The sequence below is a fragment of the Bos mutus genome, chromosome 22, assembly GCF_027580195.1.
Source record: "Bos mutus isolate GX-2022 chromosome 22, NWIPB_WYAK_1.1, whole genome shotgun sequence".
Classification (NCBI taxonomy): domain Eukaryota; kingdom Metazoa; phylum Chordata; class Mammalia; order Artiodactyla; family Bovidae; genus Bos; species Bos mutus.
The window spans coordinates 5,350,956-5,376,095 of NC_091638.1; the positions used below are offsets into that span (position 1 = coordinate 5,350,956).

General features: G+C 46.6%; 1 protein-coding gene across 1 annotated transcript in view; it reads left to right on the plus strand.

Moving 5' to 3' along the window:
- Positions 1-25,140, plus strand: part of TGFBR2 (transforming growth factor beta receptor 2) — a 92,650-nt gene that overhangs the window by 13,732 nt on the left and 53,778 nt on the right. Inside the window, exon 2 of the mRNA XM_070359730.1 lies at positions 24,207-24,375. Within this exon, the coding sequence (XP_070215831.1) occupies positions 24,207-24,375 (169 nt within the window). The remainder of the gene's footprint in view (positions 1-24,206; positions 24,376-25,140) is intronic.

Consider the following 25,140-nt stretch of genomic DNA (forward strand, 5'->3'; position numbering starts at 1 on the left):
GGTGGAGAGCTGCTGAAGACATCATCCTACCTGCCCAATGAAAAACATCCCGTCTGCAAGGGACTCCTGTTGGCACATTTGGAAAAGTCCTGTGGAAATAGCTCACGGGTAGGAGACAGGTAGAAAGGCTGCCTTAGGTGGGCACTTAATGGGGGTGGGTCTCCAGAGAAGGCCTGAAAGGTCTCAGCCCTGCCATCACCGTGGTCTCCACAGCCCCTGTGTCAGTGCTCCGTTGCTGGGGTGCCTCCTGGGTCAGCACAACTTCCAGACACTTCTCCCCTCCTTTCCAGCTGAGTCCTCACCCCTCAGCCCTCCTCTGTGGACATTCTGGAGTAGACTTCATAAAATAACATGGACATGGACTAGCAAGCTAGCCCTGCCTGCTCTATTGGTGGGGGGAAAGGAGGTGAAATAAGGAATTTGCGTCTTAATATTTCTGTGGCACTTACTAGACAGAGAATGCTTTTAATCTGATGTGCCGTTGGTGAGCTTTCGAAACTGATGAAAACACGAATATTCCAAAATGTGGGGATGTTTGTGGCAATTTTAGACTCACTTCTGTTTATTCAACACTTTGCAAAGCAGTTTGTCAAAATCAGAATGTGTCCCATTACCAGTTTTGAATTAGAGGCCTCTTGTGTCCTCGGGGCCCAGTACGGAATCTGGTTTCCTAACAGTTCAGTGGTTACTTCTTGAGTGAGTGTTAGAACTCCAATGAACTTGAACCTCGAAGCCCCTCTGCTCTAAGCCTATTGGCTTTGCTTCTCAAGGGATCCCTTCTTTTATGTAAAAACAATGGACTAAATGTTAGTTGTCTGTGTCACTGACGTTCTGCCAGTCAAAGCAGTTTTGTTCTTCTCTGTATGTCTTTATTTATACATCTTGCTTTAAGTTCTGGAAAAGGAAGCCTCAAACAATTCCTGACCTCTGATACAATGGACTATTTTCCTGATGACCCGTACTCTAAAATAATTTATATTCCTGAAAGTTTTTGGAGGAAGCCCCTGAAAAATCTTGGCAAAGTCGAATTAATTGGTCCCGAGTCGCTTTTCTTAAATCATCTTCCAGGTTACACAGGCCGCCCATGGAAACTGCGGCCCTCATGCTCTCTCAGCTGCAGTGTCTTGAAGCTATAAGAGAAGCACGAGGCTACGGGGAACTGAGGATTGTGCTGGTTGACAGCAGTCACAGAAACCTCAGGACACTATGGGCTCCTTTGCCTTTTATCAGCAGCGAGCAGGGCTGCAGGGGAAGGACCTGATTTCAGTGAGCGTTTCTGCCCACCGCCCTCTGTGTGCATATCTCTTGGGAACGTATACAATGTCTTTCATTGTTAAAATAGCTGTTAAATGAAAGTTTAAAGCTCAGCAAATGTTGTACAAATAGTCCTTTGCTTACTTGTCCAGGCAGATGGAAAACCAGTGCCAGGGAGACAGAAAAGAGAAGTGATTTGAATAACTTGAAGGAATGGCAACCCACTCCAGTATTCTTGCCTGGATAATTCTGTGGACAGAGGAGCCTGGCAGGCTACAGCCTGTGGGGCCACAGAGAGTCGGATAGGACTGAGCACGCATGTACACGCACAACCATTGAGACGAACTGGGGAGAGAAGACCAGTGGAAAAAATCTCGTCAGCTAACTTTGAAGAAAACGTATTGATCATGTCTGATTATAACGGTGTTTTAATCATCCCATATGTTCACAGAATACTTCGGTATCTGTAAAACACTTTCCTTTGCCCATCACATGTAACCTTGGAGACAACCCTCCGAGATGGGTCTACTTATCCCATTTCACAGACACGGAAACGGAGGCCTAGAAAGATGAAACCCCCAGAGGCATCGTAAAGTATCATTTGTCTTTCACCATTTTTAGTCATTATATTCCCTCGCTGCTTCATTTATAATTAAATATAAGAGCAGAACCCTGGTCCCGTCATGTTTTTCTGCTTCTATAACTGAATTGTAGAAAAGCGAATGGGAGGGTGGGTGTCAGAGGCCTCGTGTTTCTGCCTTAAACCTGAGAAGCCGGCTTTAGGAGTGGAGCATTCCCTCCTGCCAGACGTTTTTCTGAGGGTTTTGTCCACCAGTCTTACTGGAGTTCAGACTGTGTTGTGAGTCATTTTTCTGTTTCCCCTTTTCTTGTGGGGACAGTTTCTCTTTTTAACACCATGTGGTCTAGAGTTATGTCACCATTGTCTCGAGACAGATGTTGCCATTTAGAAGAGCCCGTGGCCATTGCCCTAGTCCTATAGGTCTGCCTTACCTTGAGCTTCAAGGTACATGACGTGGTCAGGAACGTGAGGGTCTTTATGTGGGAAGGCCCAGAGATCAGGGACTTCTGGGATCCCTTCGAAGATCTTCTTAAAGACAGATGTCTGGAAAAGATGGAGGGAAAAACACAGTTGTTTGGGCTGGCAGAAATGAGTAACATTAGACCTCTAGTGTTTAGTCACATTGCTTTGATAGTAAAGAAATCATACCTTGAGGAGTTGTGAAGACTGCACCTGTGATTATGACATCTTGAAAGGATTTGGTAAGAAATGGCCTCATTGGCAGAAGCCTCATTCAGGCTGCCAGCGCACAAGGATAGTTAAGAGAGTTCATAAAAAGAGAAGTTGGGTTGTGCTGTTGCTTTACTATATTTCGGTTAAGGAAATGCATAGAAGCAGCCCCATCTGTCCCACGGACCACTTTCTCTCCCAGCAGGTCCATCAGGAGGATTTCCCATACCAGGATCCCAGATGAGTCTGATCCTCCTCAGTGGATGTTTCCTAGAACAGATGAGCTTCTTTACATAATGACTGGGTTCATGAATTTGTATCATAATTGGAGAGACTCTCCCAACTATAATAAATTTCAGTGTTATCTTTATACACTTTCTTCTGTAAAGGGACTTGTAGTAAATCCTCTGGAATAATGCCTTTTATATAATCCTTTAAAATGTATCATTTTACATACTGACTCCTGTTAAGGCAAATGTAATAAGGAAAATACATTTTGAACATTTTAGAAATGGTCCTTTTTTGGATCTGTCATATAGATGGTGCTCAATATATGTTTGTTTAAATAGAAACATGTGCTCAATATATGTTTGCTTAAATAGAAAAAAGAAAAATTTCATGAAGACTAGAAACAGAAATTACATTGCTGGGACATACTGACTTAAAACTTACCTTTTTTTTTTTTTGTATTTTATCTACTTAACTATGTGATTTTTCTGAAGGAAGAGTTTATCTACAACTGTTACCTCTGATCTACGGAACTGTGTGTCCTGTTAACTTCTTTGCTAGTTTCTCTAAAGGGAGATATGCTTTCTCACGTTCGTCTCCTTGAACTCACTATTCGTTTTCCCTTATGGGGGTCAAAACACTTGAGAAATTCAGCTTTCTCAGGAAGCCTGCTCCTCAGACTTTTCAAACAGACCTTCCTTTAGGCCTATTGTCCTCTCCATGATTGGCAGAGGATTTCCACCCTTTAAATGATAGGAACTTGTGAAATCTGCACTTAAAAATTAATCTAAAAATGATCTTCCTGGAAGGAATTCATACAATAGCAAATAAGTGCCTTGAGGCCGTTATGTTTATGATCCCTGCTTCATCCTAAAACGATTTCTTGAATCACGTATGAAGATTGCTTAGGTTGAACTTGACCCTGCCTGTGTAAACATTTATAATAAGGTTCAGTTTGAATGCAGTCTGTGGTTTTCCTGACAGCAGGCCAATGGCTGGTGGGCCTGGCCGCCCATGTCCTGGGGCACCATACCCCTGTCCTTACACCTTAAGTTTGTCCCTGCTGAGGTTTTCATTCTGTATAGCATAAATCCTCCCTGAACAGTATTTAAATTCCGGCTGCACGTTAGAATTATCTAAGGAGTTTTAGATGCCTGAACCAAACCCCCCAAAGTTTGACTTCTTTGCCCTGGGGTTAGGCCCTGGCATCAGTATTGTTTTGAAAGATCCCCAGATGATTCTCATGGGGAACCCAGAGTGAGAAACACGCGTTTAGCCTTACCCAGCTGGGCTGCAAATGGAGAATTTGACCAAGGGATTTACTTGGTCTCCCAGCAAAGAAGTACCATTTTTTAGGTTCAAAATCTCACATTTTCTGACTTTAAATCCAGTGTAACCGATAAGAGCAAGGTTTTATTATAGAGCTGAAGGAGGATCCGAGTCCCTTTACTTTTGGAAACTTATCTGCAGAGTGGGGTAAATATAGGCCCACGTCACCATAAAGGTGGTGAAAAGTCAAGGCCAAAGGAGGCAGAACACTGTGGATTGGGGTGGAGATCGATGACTTCCAAAGGAGGAAATGGTTGACCAGGCACCACCATCCCCTTGTCAGCCAGGGTCAGACTTGTGAACTTGCTTCAAGGAAACGGCAAGCTGGGAAGACGCCTGCCTGTGATGTATGCCCGCCAACCACACCGAGGCCGTTTTCCAGCTCCCTGACCGTAGCCAAGGCGGGCCTCAGCCTGCTGTGGGCACCAGGCCTCCTGGGAGAAGCTGTTCTCCTGGTCCCAGTCACCCTCAGCTGCTGGCAGGGGCACTGAGCTTTCTGTGGGGCCAGGCAGGCCTCCTAGGTGGTGATCCCTTGGCACAGCCAGGAGGCCTTGGGGAAGGTAGAAAGGCCTGGGGTAAGAAAAGCAGAATAAATTAACATATCAAAGGGTTTCTGATAAGGGGTTTTTGAGCAGGAAGTTAATCAGATTATGAGGGCCTTCATGCCAGGCCAGCTCCTTTAGGCTTAATTGTTTTTGTTGTTGTTTAATCACTCAGGTTGGACTCTCTTGAGACCTCCTGGACTGTAGCCTGCAAAGCTCCTCTGTCCATGAGATTTGCCAGGCAAGAATACACTGAGTGGGTTGCTGCTACTGCTAAGTCGCTTCAGTTGTGTCCGACTCTGTGCGACCCCATAGACGGCAGCCCACCAGGCTTCCCCGTCCCTGGGATTCTCCAGGCAAGACCACTGGAGTGGGTTGCCATTGCCTTCTCCAAAATTGGGAGAATGGGTTTCAATGCTCACAGTACTGAAAATCTGTTCCCCAGCCCTAACTCTTCCGAATACATATATATATATATATATATAAAAAATTAAATTTCTGGTGAAAAAACTAAAGTAGGAGTCAAGAAGCTTTGGATTTCAATCCTGTCTTCATCAATGCTTTGCTATTGTAGCCTTAGGTAATTTACAGGAAACTCTGCAAGCTTGTTACGTCAGCTACATCATACAGGTATGAGAATGAAAGAGACAATGTCTGAGAAGAGCTTACAATTCCTTTTAAACTAGCTGGCTTAATATGAGGATTCACAAGATAGAAGAAGCAAACAAAAAAACATTATTAAACATCTCCATCATCATCAATTATCATTCCAGCCCCACCTCCCTCCCTAACTGCACTTCCTCGGTCTGAAGTATTAGATTCAAGAACACAACAGAGGTATTTGCTCTTAAAGCGCAGGTCTATGCATTCCTGCCATGCCTAGCACCTACTCCGAGCGTATGCGGAGTGTTCCTTGGTGATGAGGCAAGCCTAGAAAGAACATCCCACTTCTTGCCCCGGGGGATCCTCAAGATTCCACGGAAAACAATCCCTTCCCTTCTAGGTGGGTATATTTCTCATGAAACACTGGATTTGTCCTGTCTTCTCCAGACTGTCAAGCAGCCGAGTATAAGATGCAGGACTTGGGCATGTATTCCTGGATGAGAAAACAACGTGGGAAGGAAAAGAACCACCACTGCTCAATTAATGCCCTAGATCACGAGGCTGCTCCCACTCAAATCAGGTGCCAGCACCTCTGCAGTCATGAGAAAGAAACCTGGAGGGAGTCACCAAGCTTGCCCAGCTCAGCCGGTGAGACGCTGGAGGGGCGAGACGCAGAGACGGGAAAGGCGGAAGCTCCTCCATGGCTAGGGCCTTGGTAGGACTAGCACAGGTTTCTGGACAACCCTGACTTCCCTTCCTGCAGGGGATGACTCGCAGCCCAGACTTCACCCCCATGCCCGCCCCACCGGTTTTAGAAACAGACACCTCGGACGCTGGCTGACATCCCACCACAGCTCAAGGAGGCTTTAGAGGATGCGATTCGGGGACTTATTTCTAATGGTATTGCTAGGAGCCCTAAGGAGGTCTCGGAGTCCCCAGGAAGGCAAAGAGGAGATACCCAGGGTCTGGGGCTCTATGCACCAGCCTCTCTTGAACCAGAGCAGTCCTACCCTTACACTTTATATACTGGATTCCACAGAAGAGCTCAGTGAGGAAAAAAAAAAAAGGGCATATTGCTTAAATAAACTCTCTAGGTCAACTTCCTCATTATACAGAGAAGACAGAGGCCTGCAACAGCTAACCAACTTTACCAGAACCAGCTTCCCCAAACAGGGCTTATTCCTCTCCCCTGGAATTGCCCACTGCCCATCACAAAAGGAGACTCATCAAAGCCAGGTGGGGTCCAGGCCAGTGACCTTAAATGCAGGGTCTATTACCTAACCGGGACCAGGAGGTTCCTTTAGCAGGCCCCCGACTTCCCAAACAGAAGAATACACTGAGTGGGTTACCATGCCCTTTTCCAGGGGATCTTCCCTACCAGGGATCAAACCTATATAGGCAATTGGATTCTTTTACTGCTGAGCCACTGGGGAAACCCTTTGGCCTAATTGGTGACTGGCAGATTATAAGTAGGGGCATGTCGTCCTCAAACCATTGCAAGACCAGGAGGGCGTGGTGTTCAGGTAGTGGGCTCCTCTCTTCCTTTCCTGTCACGCGTGTGCGATGAGCAGAAGGCAGGGAGCCCATCACAACCTCCCTGCATGTCAAGTTAGCTCCTGGACCCTTGTTTCTGATCCCATGGTGAAATATATGTCTTATGGTTTTACATACATATTTTTTAATTGAATTGAAGTATAGTTGTTCTACATTTTGTGTTAATTTCTGCTGCACAACAGAATGATTCAGTTATACACACACACACACACACACACACACACACACACACACACACACATTTCTTTTTCATTATGGGTTAATCACAGGATAGTGGCCCTGAGCTAGGTGGCGCTAGTGGTAAAGAACCCGCCTGCCAAAGCAGGAAACATAAGAGATGCAGGTTTGATTCCTGGGTCGGAAAGATCCCCTGGAGGAGTGCATGGCAATCCACTCCAGTATTCTTGCCTGGAGAATCCCATGGACAGAGGAGCCTCCCGAGCCACAGTCCATAGGGTCAGAAAGAGTGGGACAGGACTGAAGCGACTTAGCACGCACGCACATGCTGTAGGGCCTTGCTGTTTATCCATCCTCTATATACTAGTTTGCCTCTGCTCATCACAGACTCCCAATCCTTACCCCCCCAAACACTTCATAATTTTTTAAAACAGTATTTTCTTCATGACACCTCCAAAGATATATAGGGAAGCTCTTAAGAGGCCCAGAGCCTTTAGTATCCCCACTTACCCTTGGTGGCTCAGGCTGTAAAGAATCCGCCTGCAATGCGGGAGACTTGGTTTCATTCTCTGGGTCTGGAAGGTACCCTGGAGAAGGGAATGGCAACCATCCAGTATTCTTGCCTGGGAAATCCCATGGACAGAGGAGCCTGGCGGGCTACAGTCCATGGGGTCACAGAGAGTTAGACACAACTGAGTGACTAACACTTACCTTGAGGTTCCACATAGACCTCACATCCCTCACAGCCTGCTGACTCCTCTGAAATACAGTGTGAAAAAAACAAGGGCACAGATTCATTCATTCCAAGGGAGCACTTTCTTTTACCAGGCCTCACTCATATTTTCCTGGCATGTCTGCACCACAGGTACCTTAAACGTATGCTTCATACCTTTAGAAATCTAAAGAATGTAGCGTTTCAATTGAGGAGTGCCTCAGCGGAATCCTTTTCTACCTAATGCCATTTGAAATGCCTGTGCCCAGGGGCGTTGGGTTGATTGGACAACATATATAAACCTCTGCAAGGAATTCACTAGGTGGAGAAGGATGCCAATAGCCCAGAAACGTGGTATCCCGGGAGCTTTTTATTTCATAATCTTCATGGCGTCATGGAGACAGATCATGTAGCCATCTTGGTAAGCAGCCCTGCTCCGTGGGGCTTTCTGCAGTGGCGGCCTTACCTTGTATCTATGCTTGCTGTCTTCTGTGATAACCATTAGCCACATACGGATGGCTTGAAGTGTAGCAGCTACAGCTAAGGAACTGAATTATAAATATTATTTGATTTCAGTTAAATGGACATATCCACATGTACATAGAGCTGCCCACTTGGCTGCCATAATGGACAGGACAGTTAGTGCCTTCAAATTCCCCTTCTCCTCAAGTCATCCAGTGAGGGCAATCAGGTCATTTCTTAGCGGGACAGACTGAATTATTTGCACTTCTCCATTCCTGTCTTTTGGAATTGGTTAGAGGCTGTCTCTTTCCTGGATCCGTGATATCCTAATGTTTATGGAAATACTACTCATCAGCAGTAACACTTGAATTATAATACTTTGCTATAAGAGGATACAGCCAGCCCTCTTATTATCTGTGTGTGGTTTTTTTGTTTGTTTGTTTGTTTGTTTTAATCTTTAAAGGACTGGACAAACACTATTGTCTTGTAGGAGAAGAATATGCATAATATCTCTGCCCAGGGAAAGGTAGAGACTGTAAAACATTCCTTCTGGGAAACGGGGTAAAGAGAAGTTAAAGAGGCAGGTAGAAATCTCAGGGAGAAAACTTTTCCTGAAGGAATGCTTTTCATTGGGTTCCTCTTCCTTCAAAAGACTCCAGGAGAAGAAACTTCCCTGAGGGCACTGGAATTTTCCCTTGTGAATAAATACTCCCCGCCTTGGTCACCTCTCTGCTATGTTCTTCTGGGAGCTCTCCCTTCTTTGGCGTGCTGTGACTTACACCCTCGTAAAGACTTTGAAAAAAAAAAAAAAAGGCTAGTATTTTTCCTGAAATGTTCATTTCCTTGCTGTAGGCTTATGTGGGCTTTGAGTGGAAATGTGATCTGTGCGCCTCACTCTGCATTTGGTCTCAGCCATTGAGATGGGGTTTAATAAGAACTGTTTGATACCTTAGAGTCAGATGGGCCTTACTTTGTGAGCAGAGTGTTGTCTTAGAGGGATTTGTATCTTGAGAGTGGCGCCAGCTGACGTGAGTCCTCCCAGGCACCAGCCTGCTGCAAATCTGGTTCGGTCCGTGTTTTCTCACTTCTGGAACCTTCTGCGGCTGCCACTCACAGCTTGTGGGTTTACTCTGGAACTCTAGCCTGTGTCCCCGACTGTCTTCTGTCCTTCCCTCAGCTGTAATAGTGCACACGGGCAGTCATTTAATACAAATTTAATACAAGTCACATTTCTTACGAAGTCAAGATGAAGCTTTAATTTCCGAGGACATCTTAGCCAGTCAGCACATCTCTTTGGGGAACATCTTTTCTGTTCTGTCCTGCTTCCCCTTGCATGTCCCTTGGAGCCTTTGGTTTCAGAGCTCCTTGGAAGATGAGAAACCCAGGTCTTTTGGGATTTCTTTGTATCAGTGTCGTCCTGTAGACCTTTCTTCTGTAATGAAAAATGCTCTAAATCTATCCTGGCCAAATGCGACTACTAAGCCTTTTGAAAATGGCTATTGCTGCTTGAAACTGGAGATTTGATTCTATTTCACTTTAGTTAGTTTAAATGGAAATGTCAACTCTCTTTGACTTCTTTTTTTAAAATTTTATTGAAATATGGTTGATTTATAATGTGTTAATTTCTGCTGTTCAGCGAAGTGACTCAGTTATACTTGTATATACATTCTTTTCCATTCTGGTTTATCACAGGATCTTGAATGTAGTTAGTTCCCTGGGCTATACAGGAGACCTTGTTGTTTATCCTTCTTTGACTTCTGAAGTGACTTCTTTATATTATGACTAATGTTGACCAACCAGATCTCAAGCTTTTCATTTTCTCTCAACTCTGCCCTGACTGTCCATACCTCCATGTCTGGGTCCAGTACATCTTTTTGTCTCTATTGTCCTGTTTTCTCTGTGAGTATATTTTTATTCCTGCTCCAGAAAGTATGTATTAATTTTTTACAAGTAAGGAGAATTTATCAGGAGGGTAGAAGGTTTCTCTTGGAACCTAAGGAAGGCATATGAAGCTTGCCTTTGAGAACTAAGGGAAATGGAAACCTGGAAGGGGCCTACTGCGTGCCAAGCAGTGTTCGTAGTCTGGAGCACAAAGTCCACGTGTACCAGTGAGCAGACGGGACTCTGCTGCTGTGTCAGGGATGGTGAGTTCAGGATGTGGGCAGAGCGATTGGCATGTCCTTGTGAGCAGAAGGTAGGTGTCTGGAACAAGAACATTTTGGTTGGAGGCAACAGCCAGTTCCGATGCCCTAAAACCAGAGGCCGCTTGTCACCTTTCCCCCCGCCCAACCGCCTGCTGGCTTTCGTATTTACTTCTCTTTTTACATTTATAGACACATCTTACGTTGTGCTCCATAGAAATGGAGCCAGACTGCACCAGCACTGGCGTAGGTAAGAAGATCCGACCAAGGTGGTGAGGGGGTTCCCTTGTAGCTCAGTCAGTAAAGAATCTTCCTGCAAGGCAGGAAACCTGGGTTCAATTCCTGGGTCAGGAAGATCCCCTGGAGAAGGAAATGCAACCCACTCCAGTATTCTTGTCTGGAGAATCCCATAGACAGAGGAGCCTGGCAGACTCCAGTCCATGGGGTTGCAAGAATCAGACACGACTTAATGAGTAAAACCACCACCACCAAGGTGGTGAGAGACCGTGAAATGGAGTAGAATGTGCTCTCTCAGTCTCCTAGGAACCATGCCGCTTTTTACACACGTTGGCCTTTGCTCCAGCACGAGGTCGGTTGAATGAATGAGACTGAGTGCAAATCAAAGACACCGAAGTCAGCTGCTTACAAGAGTTTGCATAAAACTCTTCTGAAGAACTATAAACTTCACTGTAGTCAAGAACTGTAGCTTGACTTCCTAGTCAAAGGTAATTGACAACATTTTGAAGTTGAAGTTGCATGCTCCACCCTTAGCCCTTGTGGTGAATGTTACTTCACCATCGCCCATCGTTGGAAGCATCTCCCTGGATCCCAGGCCCGAGTGATAAGATGCACTTCTAGGGCCTTGTGGTTCTCCTTTTTCCTGGTTAAAATGACTGCTGGATGGATAAAGAAGATGTGGTACACACACACACAATGAAATACTGTTCAGCCGTAAAACAATGAAATCATGCCATTATAGCACCATGGACGCTACTGGAGATGATCATTCTAAGTGAAGTCAGAAAGAGAAAGACAAATGCCATGTGCTGTCACTTACGTGTGAAATCTGAAATACGACGCAAACGAGCATAGAGTCTGTGAGGCTCAGACTGTGAGATCAGACTTCGGTTGCCGAGGGGGAGGTGGGGATGGGCGTCTAGACGGAGCAGAGGCAAACGATTATATGTAACGTGGAAAATCAAAAGCGCCTGCTGTGTAGCACAGGGAACTATGGAAAAGAATATTCACAAACTGTATCTCTGGATAACTGAATCACTGCAGCAGAAATTATCACGACGTTGTAAATCAACTATACTTAAAGAAAATAACTTTAAAAAGTAAAATGACTATTGGGATCTAACTTGACCCTCCTGCAACCTGTTGACAAAGATCATCATGTAAATGCTGCTTTCTCTTCTCACCAACTGCGGGGCTCTCGGGACTTGCAGGGGTGGGGTGGGGCTTTTAACTTGTCACTTGTTGGAAGATAGCATGGTGCGGCTCACAGCTACTTACCTGCGCAGAGCCTTTCACACTATTTACTGCAAGTAACAGGAAGGTCATGGCAGCCCGGGAAGGGCAGAGACCTGCCTCACTTTCTCGTCCAGTTGCGCCTTGAGAAAACAAGCCAAGTTGCCCAGTTTAAGGGCAGATTCTCATTTTGTTTCAAATTTCCTACCCTTTGTTGTCCTTTCTTGAACTTAACAATGCTTGAAACTTGTTTCTTTTCAGTTTCACTTCCTCTGCTTGAAGGACGTGAAGAGGGGGGTTTCAAAATGGGTGGCGTTATCTTAGAAGCCAAAGTGAACCTGAGCATGCTTTTTCCTCCTCCGATGCCAACAAACCAAGGTTTGTTTGGCTGCTCTTAATCCAGTAAAGGTGCCCCACTCGCCCTTCCCTCGCCCATGGCCAAGTTCTTCTAGAATTGGGTCCCTGTTCACATAACACTGAGACTCAGAGTGCTCTTTACTTTCATTTCCTTAAAATTGACTGTATTTTCTTTTCCTTAATTTGCATTTTGGAGAGAATCAACCTTAAACAGATGGCATAGTAGTAGGAGCTTGATTTTGAATTTTGGCCTTTAACTCAGCCAAGACTTATGGAGCCCCTGATATATGGCCCACCTGGGCTGAGGCTGTCTGTCCTGGAACAAGACAGGTGACATTCCTGCCCTCATGAAGTTGCCAGCCTCTGCCTACCAGCCTCAGCTAGGTACTTAAACACTTCCCTCATCTGTAAAGTGAGAACATCAGTCTTTCATAACTACATGTCACACATAAAGCAAGGCAGTGAGCAAACAAAAGGGTCAAGTGTAACCATTCCTGTTGTTATCAGTTATCATTCAAGCTGAGCTGGGGAAATGGATCTGAGTAAACTGTTAGCAGTAAAAGTCTCTGTTCTAAATTGGAACTTCCTCCTCATCCCCCGTAGTTGGTGGAAAGGCCTCTCTACGGGCTGAGTGGAAAGTGATCCTCTGTCCCCTGACAGCATTTTCCTTCTTTCCACTCTCGTGATGTGCGGCTGACACTCTGGTTTTGCTCTTAGAAGCCCGGGTCAGCTGCCCTGATCAGGTGTGTGTCTGTGCGCATGAAGGGGGGATGCGGGTCCTTCAGCAATGTGCTGAGAAGTGGCCCATGGTGGGTTTCTCCATCTGCAGAGAATACACAGCAAAGCGAGAGTCCTGAAGCCGTTTCTCTCGTGAATGGAAACATGACATCTCATGGCATTTAAGTAGGGCTGCCAGGTCAATGCTGGGACATGTTTGAATTATTCAGCTTTCATGACTTTGGGGGTGGAACTGTGAATGTTTTCCAAAATGAAAAGGACTTGAGACATCGTTGTGCTCAGCACAGTATTTGACTGGTCCGAGGATGAGATGTGTAGACTGGTTGGGAGCCTGGAGCCCTGCCGTGGTCTTCTAGAGCCTGCTCCACTCCCTGCCTGGCCGGTTCTCCAGTGTGATTCGGGGAGCAGTAGCCCCTCGTGAATTTTTACGTGATGAAATGGACTCAAGGAAAAGAGGTTAAGAAATAGTGTTTTCCATATATCTGAATGGCATGGAGCCCCTCTTAGCTAGACATTTAAAAATCTAGTCAAGTTGTTGTCTGTGTTCTCCACTTTTCTGTCCGCTGTGAACCTAAGTGTCCCGGGTCTTTTGATTGAGAAGGAAAGCCAGCCATAACCGTATTTCAGCATGTTAGAATTCCAGAATCTTAAAGTGCCTCCTTGCCTGCCCATCTCTGAATGTTGAAATTCACTAATTTTATCAGCACGTTGCCAGATAACACACTAGGTGACTCAAAGCCAAAGCAGACCAGCTCTGGCTTGTTGAATGTTTTGCAAAGGTCAGCAGAGGATTGGAAAACTTGACCTTCAGCTTACTACCTATTTGCCAGATCTAAGCTGGTTGTAGACAGTATTTTAAAACCACATTTTTTGTTTCCAGAAGGATTGTTAAAAGACCCTAAGCACTCTTGGAAACCTTTTGGTAACAATGATTGTTTCCATTCTATCTCTGAAAGCTTTGGGAGCATCACAGTAACAAAAGTTATGATATTTCGTTTTGTCTATTCACTCAGATGTCCTGAAAGATTTCTTGGAAGTCATCAGGCTGCTGCATCCAGTTGATAACTGGGAATAGATTTACCAGACTCTTAGTTATCTTTGTCGCTGGCATGCCTTTCCTGTAATTTTCGTAACGGAGAGAGAGCATTGCCTGCTCTGTTCCTCTTCTCCCCAGAGAGTGCTTGTATGGCACTTCTTCTGTCTAGATGGCTTTTACATGTATGTCAAGCCTGTTTTCTTTCCATCTTGACCCTAAAAAGTACCATTTCATAGATCAAGAAATGGAGGTTCTAAGAAGTTAAGTGGCTGACCCCCAAACCTGAACTCACACTCACGTTTTTGTCTTGAAAAGTCTTGGACTTTACCAGCCTGCCCTTATTATAAGCAAAGTAATTGCAGAGAACCAAAGCTGCCTTCTAAGAAGCTTACTGCTCCCCCACCCTCTACCTGCTCCCCTCAGCTCCAGCTGGCCGCATTCAGGGTCTTTGCCTTCGGCTGGAATGAGCGTACACCTCTGCTCTTAGACCTCTGTAGCAGGAATCTCTGTTTTATTGTTCAAAGCAAGAAAGATGAGGGCTTACATATGACCTGTGGCTTTGTCTCTCTTTGACTGTCTCTCATTGACCTTCCGTAAGTTATTCACCTCTTTGACCCTTAATTTCCCCATCTATAAAATGATGATGAGAAAATTCCATGGCATTTGTGATGAATAAATGAACTAATCATCACAGCGCTTAGCACTGGACTATGCATTTGGCTTGCATCCAGTAAATGGTGATAATAGAAATAATAGTATTATTATAGATCAGTTCGCATAGATCTGATTTCTGAAGCAGGAAATGTCCCTTCTCCTTGAACTGAAATGTGAGTATCCAGAGCAGAGAAGCAAATGCATATTGGAAAATATCCATAGTAGGGAGTTCATCACAAATTTTTACGTTCCTGTGAAACCTCTAGTACTGGAAGAGAGAATTGAATGGACACGATAAACACTCACTAATGGAAAACATTCAGACGGCTGCAGGGTGGGGCAGGGAGGCCGGAGCCGCGGAGCAGCAGCTGGGAGGAGGCGCAGGCACAGTTGCTCTGCACCACCTCGAGGGTGCCGACCCTCCCCTCCAGATAGCGGTTATCGGGAGGGGAGGTGGCCCATTGTTGCCCCTTCTTTTTATTTTCTTAAATTCAGTTAGAAATCCAGCTTTTCATGTAACATCTCCTCATTTTCAGACTTGGTTCACATCTGAAACAGAACTTAAGCCATATCTGGTTGCCATCCCCACCTCCCGCCCGACGTGGTGATCTCAGCTGCGGCATCTCCTAGCCTGGGCCAGCCCAAGGCTCCCTCGTTGCCAGAAACCCAGCCTCTCGAACCAGACTCACCATCTAAAGGAGTATCTCTCCTGAGTGTAGTAGCATTTCCGGCCCTTTTCCAGATCACAAATGTGGGAATTATCTGCTTTGACTGATATTTTCACATACGTCATAAAACTGTAATTGAAAGACCTTTCCAGCACTGGGCGCGCACCAGGACACTGAAGCACATTTTGAAAGAGAGTTAGGGAAAAATGGCCACAGAAATTTAGGAATGAAAAGCCGGATCTCACAGGAAATTGATACTCAGACCAAATTCCTTGCTTAGTTGAAGCAAACAGCTTAACCCAAATACCTATTTTTCTGATGGTCAGATAGTTGCTACCTTTTAAAAAATCCTTTCCTACCGGGATTTTGTATTAGTTCTGGCATTTTGCTTTCAGTTGCCTCAGCATTTTGAGTTAAAGTATTGTTTAATTCATAAATAAATAACTTAATGGAAAAGCATATCTTTGGGTAGACTATTTCAAAGTTCTTTTGGCAAAAATCATTTTGTGCATGTTTTTAATTTCCTGTCAGATCATAAACATCTTGCAGAAAGAACCGTGCTGTATTCTGTCCAACCTTTCCATAAAAGGTTAATATGAAGGCTCTTCCAGGGCAGATAAATAATGCATGTTTGTTTATGTTGGCTAATTTTTCTGCTAAGTAATAAATGATTTTAGCTGAATTGGAATGTGATAACACTCCATAAATCCCGTGCTCATTATCTTGCCTCCATCAGACTATTTACCATGTTGTTTTGACTGTCACTAAGAGAGTTAATCATCTTTTATTTTCAATAATCTCTGTGTTATTTTCCTTGTTGCTACAGCCCGTCGTCAAGTCATATCACCTGAAGGAGAACTGTTTTCTCCGTTACTATTACTTTCTGTAACGGGCCGACTCTAATGGCCTTCCTAGCAGGATGGTTACGACGTTGCTGGTCTGTGAAGTGGCGCCACAGCCTGCTCTTCCCTCGGTGAACGACCCCATGTGCACTGATGTGGGCTCCTGCTCGTCAGCTCGTTCCCTCTTTTCCTCAGCCCCAGTGCCGGCATGCTCTTGGGTTTTGGCTCGTTTCAAAAATTCTACAGTTAGGATTTATGCGCTACAGATAAACGCGCTGTTAAAAATCAGCTTTCTCAGTGATGAACTAAAGTTGGCAAGTTTGGACGGTGGTTTTTGTTGCAGACTGCTCACCTCTGCCCAGCCTTCTCAGAAGAGTGTTTTATCCATGAGATCTCTGTTAAAGTTGGGAGACCTAAAAGTGGTGCAGCTCTCTGAACAGGCAGAAGTGCCTGTATTTTGAAATACTGCCTCTGGCTACAAGACAGGTATTTCCATCTGCAAGAGTCATTTTAAATGTTTGCGTTTTGTCACCTGATATGTGACCTGATTCTGGGACATATATCAGAAAAAAAAGCGAATTCAGCAGCTTGTTTGAGAACTCAAACTGTACTCCATTCCTCAGTGATCCAAGAAATTCAGGGATAAGCAGAAAACAGAGCCTGCCTGCTTGGGAGTTATTTGGAGTTCTTGGGGCTGGGGAGTATAAAACAGGGAAGAAGCAGGTGAAATCCCTACTCAGTTGTTTTACGTTTGCCACTCTATTCAGCTCTAGCTTGTCTTAAACATATATTATTAGTTTTATATGTATATAACTCCTTTAATAGTTCCTTGCAAATCAAAATTTAAAAATCCTAGTTCAAAGGCACAATCAAGTTTTCAACTTAAAGTACTCTATGGAATTAATCCCTTTGAAAGATCCCGTAATTCCTTAATTTGCTTGTTTGGGGAATACAAATTTATGTTTATATGGCTTAAAGCCATCCATAGATCCATAGTGAAGTGTTAAACTCATGAGCCAAAAAGGCTAAAAAAAGAGAAAAGAAATCCTTAAAGCTAAGTTCCCTCGGTTGAACAAGTCAGAGGGTGGAGAATTATTACAGACATAAACACACACACACACACACACACACACACATACACATACCCTACCACCTTCCAGGGCTTCAGAGAAACACACACACACACACACACACCCCCTACCACCTTCTAGGGCTTCAGAGTTAGCTCCGTAACAGTGGCATTAGACTGGAGTTGTATTAGGAGGGCAGAGGGCCTGCAACTGTCCAGATTCAGGCGTTTATTCACCAGCTCCTGATTTTTAAGTTTTTAAACCAGGCTTGAGTTTCTTCAGTTCACTCAGAGTGTTGCTGTTGTTCAGTCGCTCAGACATGTCCGACTCTTTGCAACCCCATGGACTGCAGTGCGCCAGGCTTCCCTGTCCTTCAGTGTCTCCCAGAGTTTGCTCAGACTCACGTGCATTGAGCCAGGGATGCTGTTTAGCCATCTCACCCTCTGTCGCCCCCCTTCTCCTTATGCTTTCAGTCTTTCCCAGCATCAGAGTGTTTTCCAATGAGTTGGCACTTCACGTCATGTGGCCAGAGTATTAAAGCTTCAGCTTCAGCAACAGTCCTTCTAATGAGAATGGAATAGTCCTTTCCTGTAGTCTCATAATAGATTAGGTAGACAAAATCAGATTCTGTTGTTGCCTGTTGTGCTTCTGCTGGGACATTTTTTATGCCTCCTCACTCTCCTTGTCTTTTGTAAATCTAGTTTTGGTCAAGCCATGCTATGAGCTGTGTAAACCTCGGACATCCCTGTGGCTCTCCTTCTCTCCATCTGTCAAAACAACCATTGTTGTTGAATAATTCTCTGTCTCCAGAGATCCTGCCCATAGATTGTCTGGATTCCGCGCTCTGCTCAGCCCCTCGTGGTCTACGCTCTGCTCCCAGTCAGAGTGCCTTTCTGTCCTCTCACGCCTCTGAAAACCACCCATCCTTTAAGAATAAGCTCCTCCATGAATCTGGCTACCCCTGTATCAGCTTTTTGTCCTTTTCTGACCTCATGCTTGCACGGAAAGCAAGTTGGTTGCATCTGATAGCCTTGCCTTCTATCTAGTACGTAAGCCACAGGAGGGCAGGGACCCACCTAACGTTTAAGTCTCTTTCTGTGTGGAGAGGATTTCAGAGACCTGATGAATCCCTGGTTGTTGACCATGTAGGCAGCAGTTTCAATGTGGAAAAATAGGTGTCTTTTCTTACTAGGCTTTTGACTGCTAGGAATGATCTCCTTGCCTCTTCAAATAGATTTTAGAGTATGGATTAGGTCATGCTTGGAGGGTCCTTAAGGAGTATTATCATTGCAAAAAATATTTGCGTGAGAAACATGGATACCTTCAGGCTAGTGTCTCTGAGTCTTTTCTGTGAAGACTCTGGCCTCCCAGTTACCTCTGTGGTGGTTTTTCCAGAACAGCTCCTGGTGCCCAGAGACCTTGGGGGACTGTCGTTGGAGAAAAGCCCCTCCTCTCCCGCTTTCAATATACTTATCATTACTTAAGGGATGAGGGTTAAAATACAATTTTAAAACTAATAAAGAAGGTATTGCCTTGTGTTAGAAGTTCCGAGTATGCAGCAGATGTTCAGAGGAGGAAAATCTTTCTCAACTATCTCTGGCTTAATTATGAGGTGTCTTTTTGGTGTATTTATTTACTTATTATAGCAATTGGCCAAAGGCTTTGACTCACTGGGGAATGTCTCTCTTTTCATTATGAATATGAAGGGTCCTGTGCGGTTGTTTGGTGCTTCGTTCTGGGCTAGAGAACGCGTGTGACAGGCCCCTGGACTGGTCCCACTGGTCTCAGGGGCCCTGGATGTCTGTTGCCTGCATCGCAGACCATGGTGGCTGGCTGCCAGATGGTAGCCTCTGTGTCTGACTCTGAAACGCCAACTGCAATTGAAAACCTTCTTGCCGAGAACAAGTCTTTCCATTCCGGGACCATATGGTGATCAGAGCCTCTGGGCCCACGATCGTTTATGGGGGCAGGCTCAAGAGAAGAGCAGATGGGAAGAACTGTCATAGGAGAGCGTGGCTGGAAAAATGGTGAGGAATTGGTATTCAATTTTGCTAGATCCTGAATGAGTGGAGACAGGGGACTCATGGCCAGCCACAAGCTGGGTTCTCCACAAGACGGCCCGAAGAATGACCGGGCAGCTTCAGCGTCAGCTGAGCATGGGGTCAGTGCCTACCTGAGAGGAGGGGCGGAACCTGTGAGTGCTTGGCGGGGCTCCAGTGCTGGGTCTCTAATCAAACGGGAGCCTGGGGCTTGCTGTGAAGGTAGAGGATTGACGGCTACAATCAGCTGACCTTCCGAGAAGTAGATTACCCTCAGTCACGTGACTGGGCGTCCTCCAGTCAGTTGGGTGGCCTTACATACAAGCAAGAACTGAGGTTTCCTGGAGAAGGAATTCTGCCTGAAAACTGCAACACTGGTTCCTGCCCGAGTTTCCAGCTTGCCGGCCTGCTAGAAATTCCAGACTGGCTATCCCCGCCATTGCATGAACCAGTACACATAGAAAACACACCCGGGTGGGTTTAGCATGTCCCCAGGGGATTTGTGTGCTTATTAGTATCAGAGGAGCACTGCTGTGAGTCATAGTGGTTCTGTTCGCCAGTTGCCTTGGATTATTCTTTGAGATGCTGCACTTGGTTATATCAGTTTTAATAATCCTTGCTATGAAATTTATAGCACAAAGCAAGACATACACAGGTGTTTGTAGAATAAATGAATTTCTAAGTGCCCTCAAAACATGCTGTAAAATGACAGTAGATAGATGCAGGAATTCAAAGCTACCCAAATGCATTTCTGCCCAAATGTTTGGGATTATTTCTGGAATTTTGAGACTTTACCTAATAGTTCAGCTAACGGTAGACACCATTCCAAAAGGTATGCAGTCACAGTTTGTATGCAAAATCCTTAATATTTTTATGGAATAATCTAACCCTTATTAGGCTGCTCATCTTTGACCTTCAAAGACAACAGTGCTGCTGCTCAGTCACTTCAGTCGTGTCCAACTCTGTGTGACCCCAGAGATGGCAGCCCACAAGGCTCCCCCGTCCCTGGGATTCTCCAGGCAAGAACACTGGAGTGGGTTGCCATTTCCTTCTCCAGTACTGTTCTAGAAATAGACACAGCTAAGCATTTACTTTATTCATATTCTTAAGACCTGGCAGCAAGGTCTCTAGGCAGCAAGTTTGGGGAAAACGTGCTCTAAAATGAGGAAGGCGATGTGATCGAGACTGAAGGTCTTGCCATGAATCATGGGTCTATGTGAAAAGAAGTTCATGTGACCGTCATGTGCTGAAGGGAGGCCGCCTTCACTCACTTCCTTTGCTGGGTGGCTTTCTAGGTGAGAGATCTTCTCATTCTGGAGAATGCTGCATGCTGGCTCAGTGTGTCCGGCTCTTTGCGACCCCATGGACTGTAGCCCACCAGGCTCCTCTGCTTGGGGCTCTCCAGGCAAGAGTACTGGAGTGGGTTGCCATTCTTTTCCCACGGACTGGAATGCACAGAGGCAGTCGTATGTGGAGTGAATGACCATGTCCCCCTGCCCCCGCTCCTTCCCCCCGCAGCTCTTGCCTCCCATTCTAATTAGCCTTGAACTGTCCAGCAGGTTCTCAGTCACCTCAGTGACCTCTGGAGTGGGCCTAGGTTTCTTCACCTGGGACTACGGCCCTTCAGGGAATAGTGAAGCAATGAACCAAAGTTTGTATGCATTTCTCTCTACCCCCTCGTTCCAGAGTGAGAGCAGAAATCTTTTATCACGATTAGGTGGCCCCCAACAAAGGTGTGAAGAGCGCTGTGTCCCTGCACTTACCTCTCTGCCCCACCAGGGCTCCTGTTCACAGAGGACAGTGCTGGCTTTGAGCAGAGGTTGGAAGTTCCTTGCTGGCAGAATGCTCCAGGTCAGGAGCCTCCTGGTCAGCTAGTAGGGAGTGGCTGGTAGGGCTGGGGGCATGGCAAAGACTATGCCCTGTGTCAAGGCTTTCAAACTGAAAAAGAGAAAAAGCTGCCAAGCTAGAAAGTCCATTCACCTCAGCAGTGGTAGCTTTTACTGTCACAAAGGGGGAAATGGGGCCTCCTTGCGGGTACTTAGGAGGCTCTGTGATAACTGAACAGCTTGACAAACAGGTGGGGTGCACACAAGCTGCCTCCCTCCACGGGCCGTGCCTCCAAGCGGGGGTCAAATTGGCCTTTCGCCTCTCCCCAGAGTTCACCGGTGCGAATTCTCACGTTTGGCCTCCCCACCGGGCAGCCAGGCTAGGCAGCTCCCCGAGGCCCGGCCCCCTAACCCTGCAGCCTGCTGGCCCTTCTTTCTTCTTCTCCTCTTCTTTCTGTTTTCGGGATGACACTTTTTTGTCTCTTCCCTGTGGACTGTTCTGCGGGCATCAGATCTAAAGCACTTCTGCTTGTCCACACGTCTGTGGCTGCTGCCGCCGCTTTCACCAGCAGTCACGTCTGACTGTCTTGCTCTCCCATCACTTCTCACTGTCGTTTTGTCCCATTTCTTAGCTTTTTGCTAGAAAAGGATTTGCCGGCACAGGAAGGACTCCTTTGCATCAGCAGTGTGTCGGAGTGCGGATCTCGTGGCTTTGGTGCGTGTTTTCCTCCAGCTCTGCTGAGAGGCTCCCCTCCGCTGTCACAGGCGTTACGTGTGTGTGCTGTGGATGGGGAGGGTATGTCTGTGCCGCTTTGTTATGTACCTGTTATGTCATTATGTCGGTGTCTCAGCCTTGGCTGCATGTGAGAATTGTCTGGGCAGCTTCTAAAAGTCCTGGTGCCCAGGGCACCCTCCAGAATAATTAAATCAGCATGTCTGCGGGGTTGCGGAGTACTCCATGAATTTGTTAAGCACCCTAAATGATGGATGGATTTCAGCACGGGCCCCAAAGTTGATAACCACTAATGGAGGCTAAAATCCTAAAATGCTGGAAGGCTGAATTCCAAGTCCTGGAGGCTTGATGTTATATTTAAAAGCAACAAAGCTTTCTAACCAGCAAACAGATGTTTGTCTGAAGCTACTCTATTAAAAAAAAAAAAATCAAATAAACAGAAGACAGCCTGGTTTTTTTTTTTTCCTTGCCCATGTCTTTTAGGGAAGCCCGAAGGGTTAATTTAGCTGTTTCACAAATGGATCCAAATCTAACCATTGTAGGGGAAAAAAAACTACATATATATATATATATATATATATATATATATATATATATTTTTTTTTTCCTGTTGTCTTAGTCTCAAATGGAACGCAAGATTCAGAGAACATTGCAGCCTGTATTTTTAGCTAAGTTTAGTTAGAGCTCTTGGTCCGGGAGACATTGAGAATTTCAAAATAGTTTGTTACCTCAAAATACATTTCCTGAAATGGACTTGAGGCCTGAGAGGGATGAATGGGTTTTTTTTTTTTTTGCTTCTATATTTATTGTACCACAAGAAAGCAAATCTTAAATTTATGTAAGTTTTTATTTTTAGAGACCCAGGAAACAGGTGCTTTGCCCAAGCGACAGAAGGCTGCGTGGCAAAATGTCAATGGCAGACTAGAATTCATGGGCAGGGAGCGGTGGGGGAGGGCCCTGAAGCTGTGCACCTGGCCTCAGGCCAGAGCATCCTTAATGCAGGGGCGGACCATGAGGGCTTGCTCAGGCCTGGGAAGCACCGTCCCACCTCCTGAGGGCGGGTCTGGTCCTGTGCCCCTGCGCCCGGGCGCCCTGTCTTTTCTCGTCTAGCAAGAAGGGGCTTTGAGTTCACGTTTGTTGAGGATACCCCGGGCTCCATCTCCCGGCTCACACTTTCAGTTGCCAGCACTGCCACTGGCAGAGGACCTCACAGAGGAAGAAGAGGGGCGAGGGTGTCATGCCTCGTCAGCGCCCCTCAGCGTGACGTGTGCTGCAGGGACAGTTTGCCTTCAGCGTGTCACTGGTGGACGTGAAGGAGTCTCACGTTTGCTCGCGCACTCTGCCCGGGGTGAGTGGAGAGCGCTGTGTCCCTCCCTGCCTGGTGCAGAGCCAGATGTGCACCTCTGTGTTTGCTCCTTCGTGGATTAGCTGGTCACCATTGAGCAGTACACGTTTTGGGTGGCATCTGAGCGATAGCCCCTCTTCTTGGCCCTGGAGAGGCAGCGTGGAAACAGGCAGAGAAGGCCGCTTGGAGCTTGCGTTTGGTGTGGATTGGAAGCCACTGGGTGGTGGGGAATGTGCAGAAGATCAGACGAAGCCCTATGTTGATTGCCTTAGGACCACGCGGTGATGTTTAACAGAGGCCAGGAAGGTGCAAGAGGGCAGGTGAAGGCCAGAGGAAGGGCAGGACCTGAGGCAGGCGGGAGCCTGGCTTCCCCCTGGAGAGGCCCTTGTGTCCTCGAGGGGAGTGAGTGAAGAGAGCGGGCAGCCGGTGGTGCTGGGAGGGCAGAGGGCGGAGAGGGGGCAGGCAGCAGAGCCTGGAGCTGGAGCTCACTGGCACTCACGTGTGTGTTGTGTGTGTGTATGTGTGTGTGTTTGTCTGGGAGACACACTTTTATCAGCTGAGTTGGCTCAGGGCAATAGGGAGAAGTCAGAGCCAGGCTTTTGCCAAGAAGAGCATCACCCTGATGCTCTGGTGAGTGTAGGTCAGGAAGGCAGCGGCCAAGTCTGCCCTCTTCCCCAGGGTCTGCTCTGAGCCGGCTGACCCTCTTTGCAGATGCGGCAGCTGCGCTCTGCGTGGCCCCGGTCTGCCCGCCGCCCTCTCGTCAGGCTCTCGCGCCCTCTGTGCCTGCCTCGCTTTTGAACTGCCCTGCCCTGGTCTGTTTTCATCTCCACCCACCAGCTAAACTATCACTTCCTTTAAGAGCACGTGCCGCAGCACCCAGTACCACGTGGTAGGCCGACCTGCCGTCTGTCTCTAGATTGAGCGCGGAGGTTTTGGTGGAAGGAGTGCCTTACGATGGTCGCTGACAGAGGCAAGAAGTTGCCAGGCCTCCCCCAGCCAACCCCACCCCTTGCTGGCTTCCATCACAGCCTTCTCCTCTGCTGCGGAGGTGTTGGCAGCCTCTCTCCACGTTCATTCTTAGTGGCCCCGGGTTCATCTGGCATCGCGTCGTATCGGGACTCCGTTGGTAGTGGGCTGCGTTGGCTCACCGTGTGGTGCGTCTCTCTTCTCTTTGCAGTTAACAGCGATATGATGGTCACTGACCACAACGGCGCCATCAAGCTGTCGCAGCTGTGTAAGTTCTGCGACGTGCGGTCGTCCACCTGTGACAACCAGAAGTCCTGCTGGAGCAACTGCAGCATCACGGCCATCTGCGAGAAGCCGGAGGAGGTCTGCGTGGCTGTCTGGTGAGGGTGCCTCTCAATGCTGCTCCCTCCGCCCCTTACAAGCAGTGCGCGTTCGTGCACCTTCATGGGATGTTCGTGGGATGTGGAGTCACGTGTCTCGTCTCTTCCGCATCTGTCCCGTTTCCCCCACTTCAGACCCTCTCTCTCAGTTACGCAGTGTAATTTCTCGAGATACTCTGTACACTTTCAAATACACACACACCCCTTCCTTGCGTCAAGGAGAGGGATTTGCTGCTTGCCATCCACTTAAGTGACCCCCCCCGGGGACCCTGCAGTGATGCCCAGAGCTCTGTTCTGAGGCGGACTCCTCCCTCTCTCACAGAGATGGATGCTGGGCTGTTGCAAGAGGGACACACTTGTCAGAGATGGAGCAGCGACTCAGGGCATCAGGACATAACCTGTTCCGTAGTCAGAAGCCTGGCCACCGCAGCATACCACCGCTGGCCAGACTCTGCGTCTTTCTCTGGGAGCAGATTCTCTCTTCCCTCCCTTTCCCTTTCTTTCTCTTTCTTCTTCCCTCCCTCATCCTCTCATTTTTGCTATGTACACGCACAAACACACACACAGTGGGAATCATTTGATTAGCACGTAGTTATTAACACATATTATGAATTAGAGGTATGAGCCAGAGATTAAAAAAACAGTGATAATTAAGAGAGTCCTCATTTTATATTAAAAAAAAGTATACATTTGTTGATGAAATGTAACATTCTGAAGAGTTATATGGATGGTTTCAATGTATCAGCTGTTGTATTTTAAAGTAAG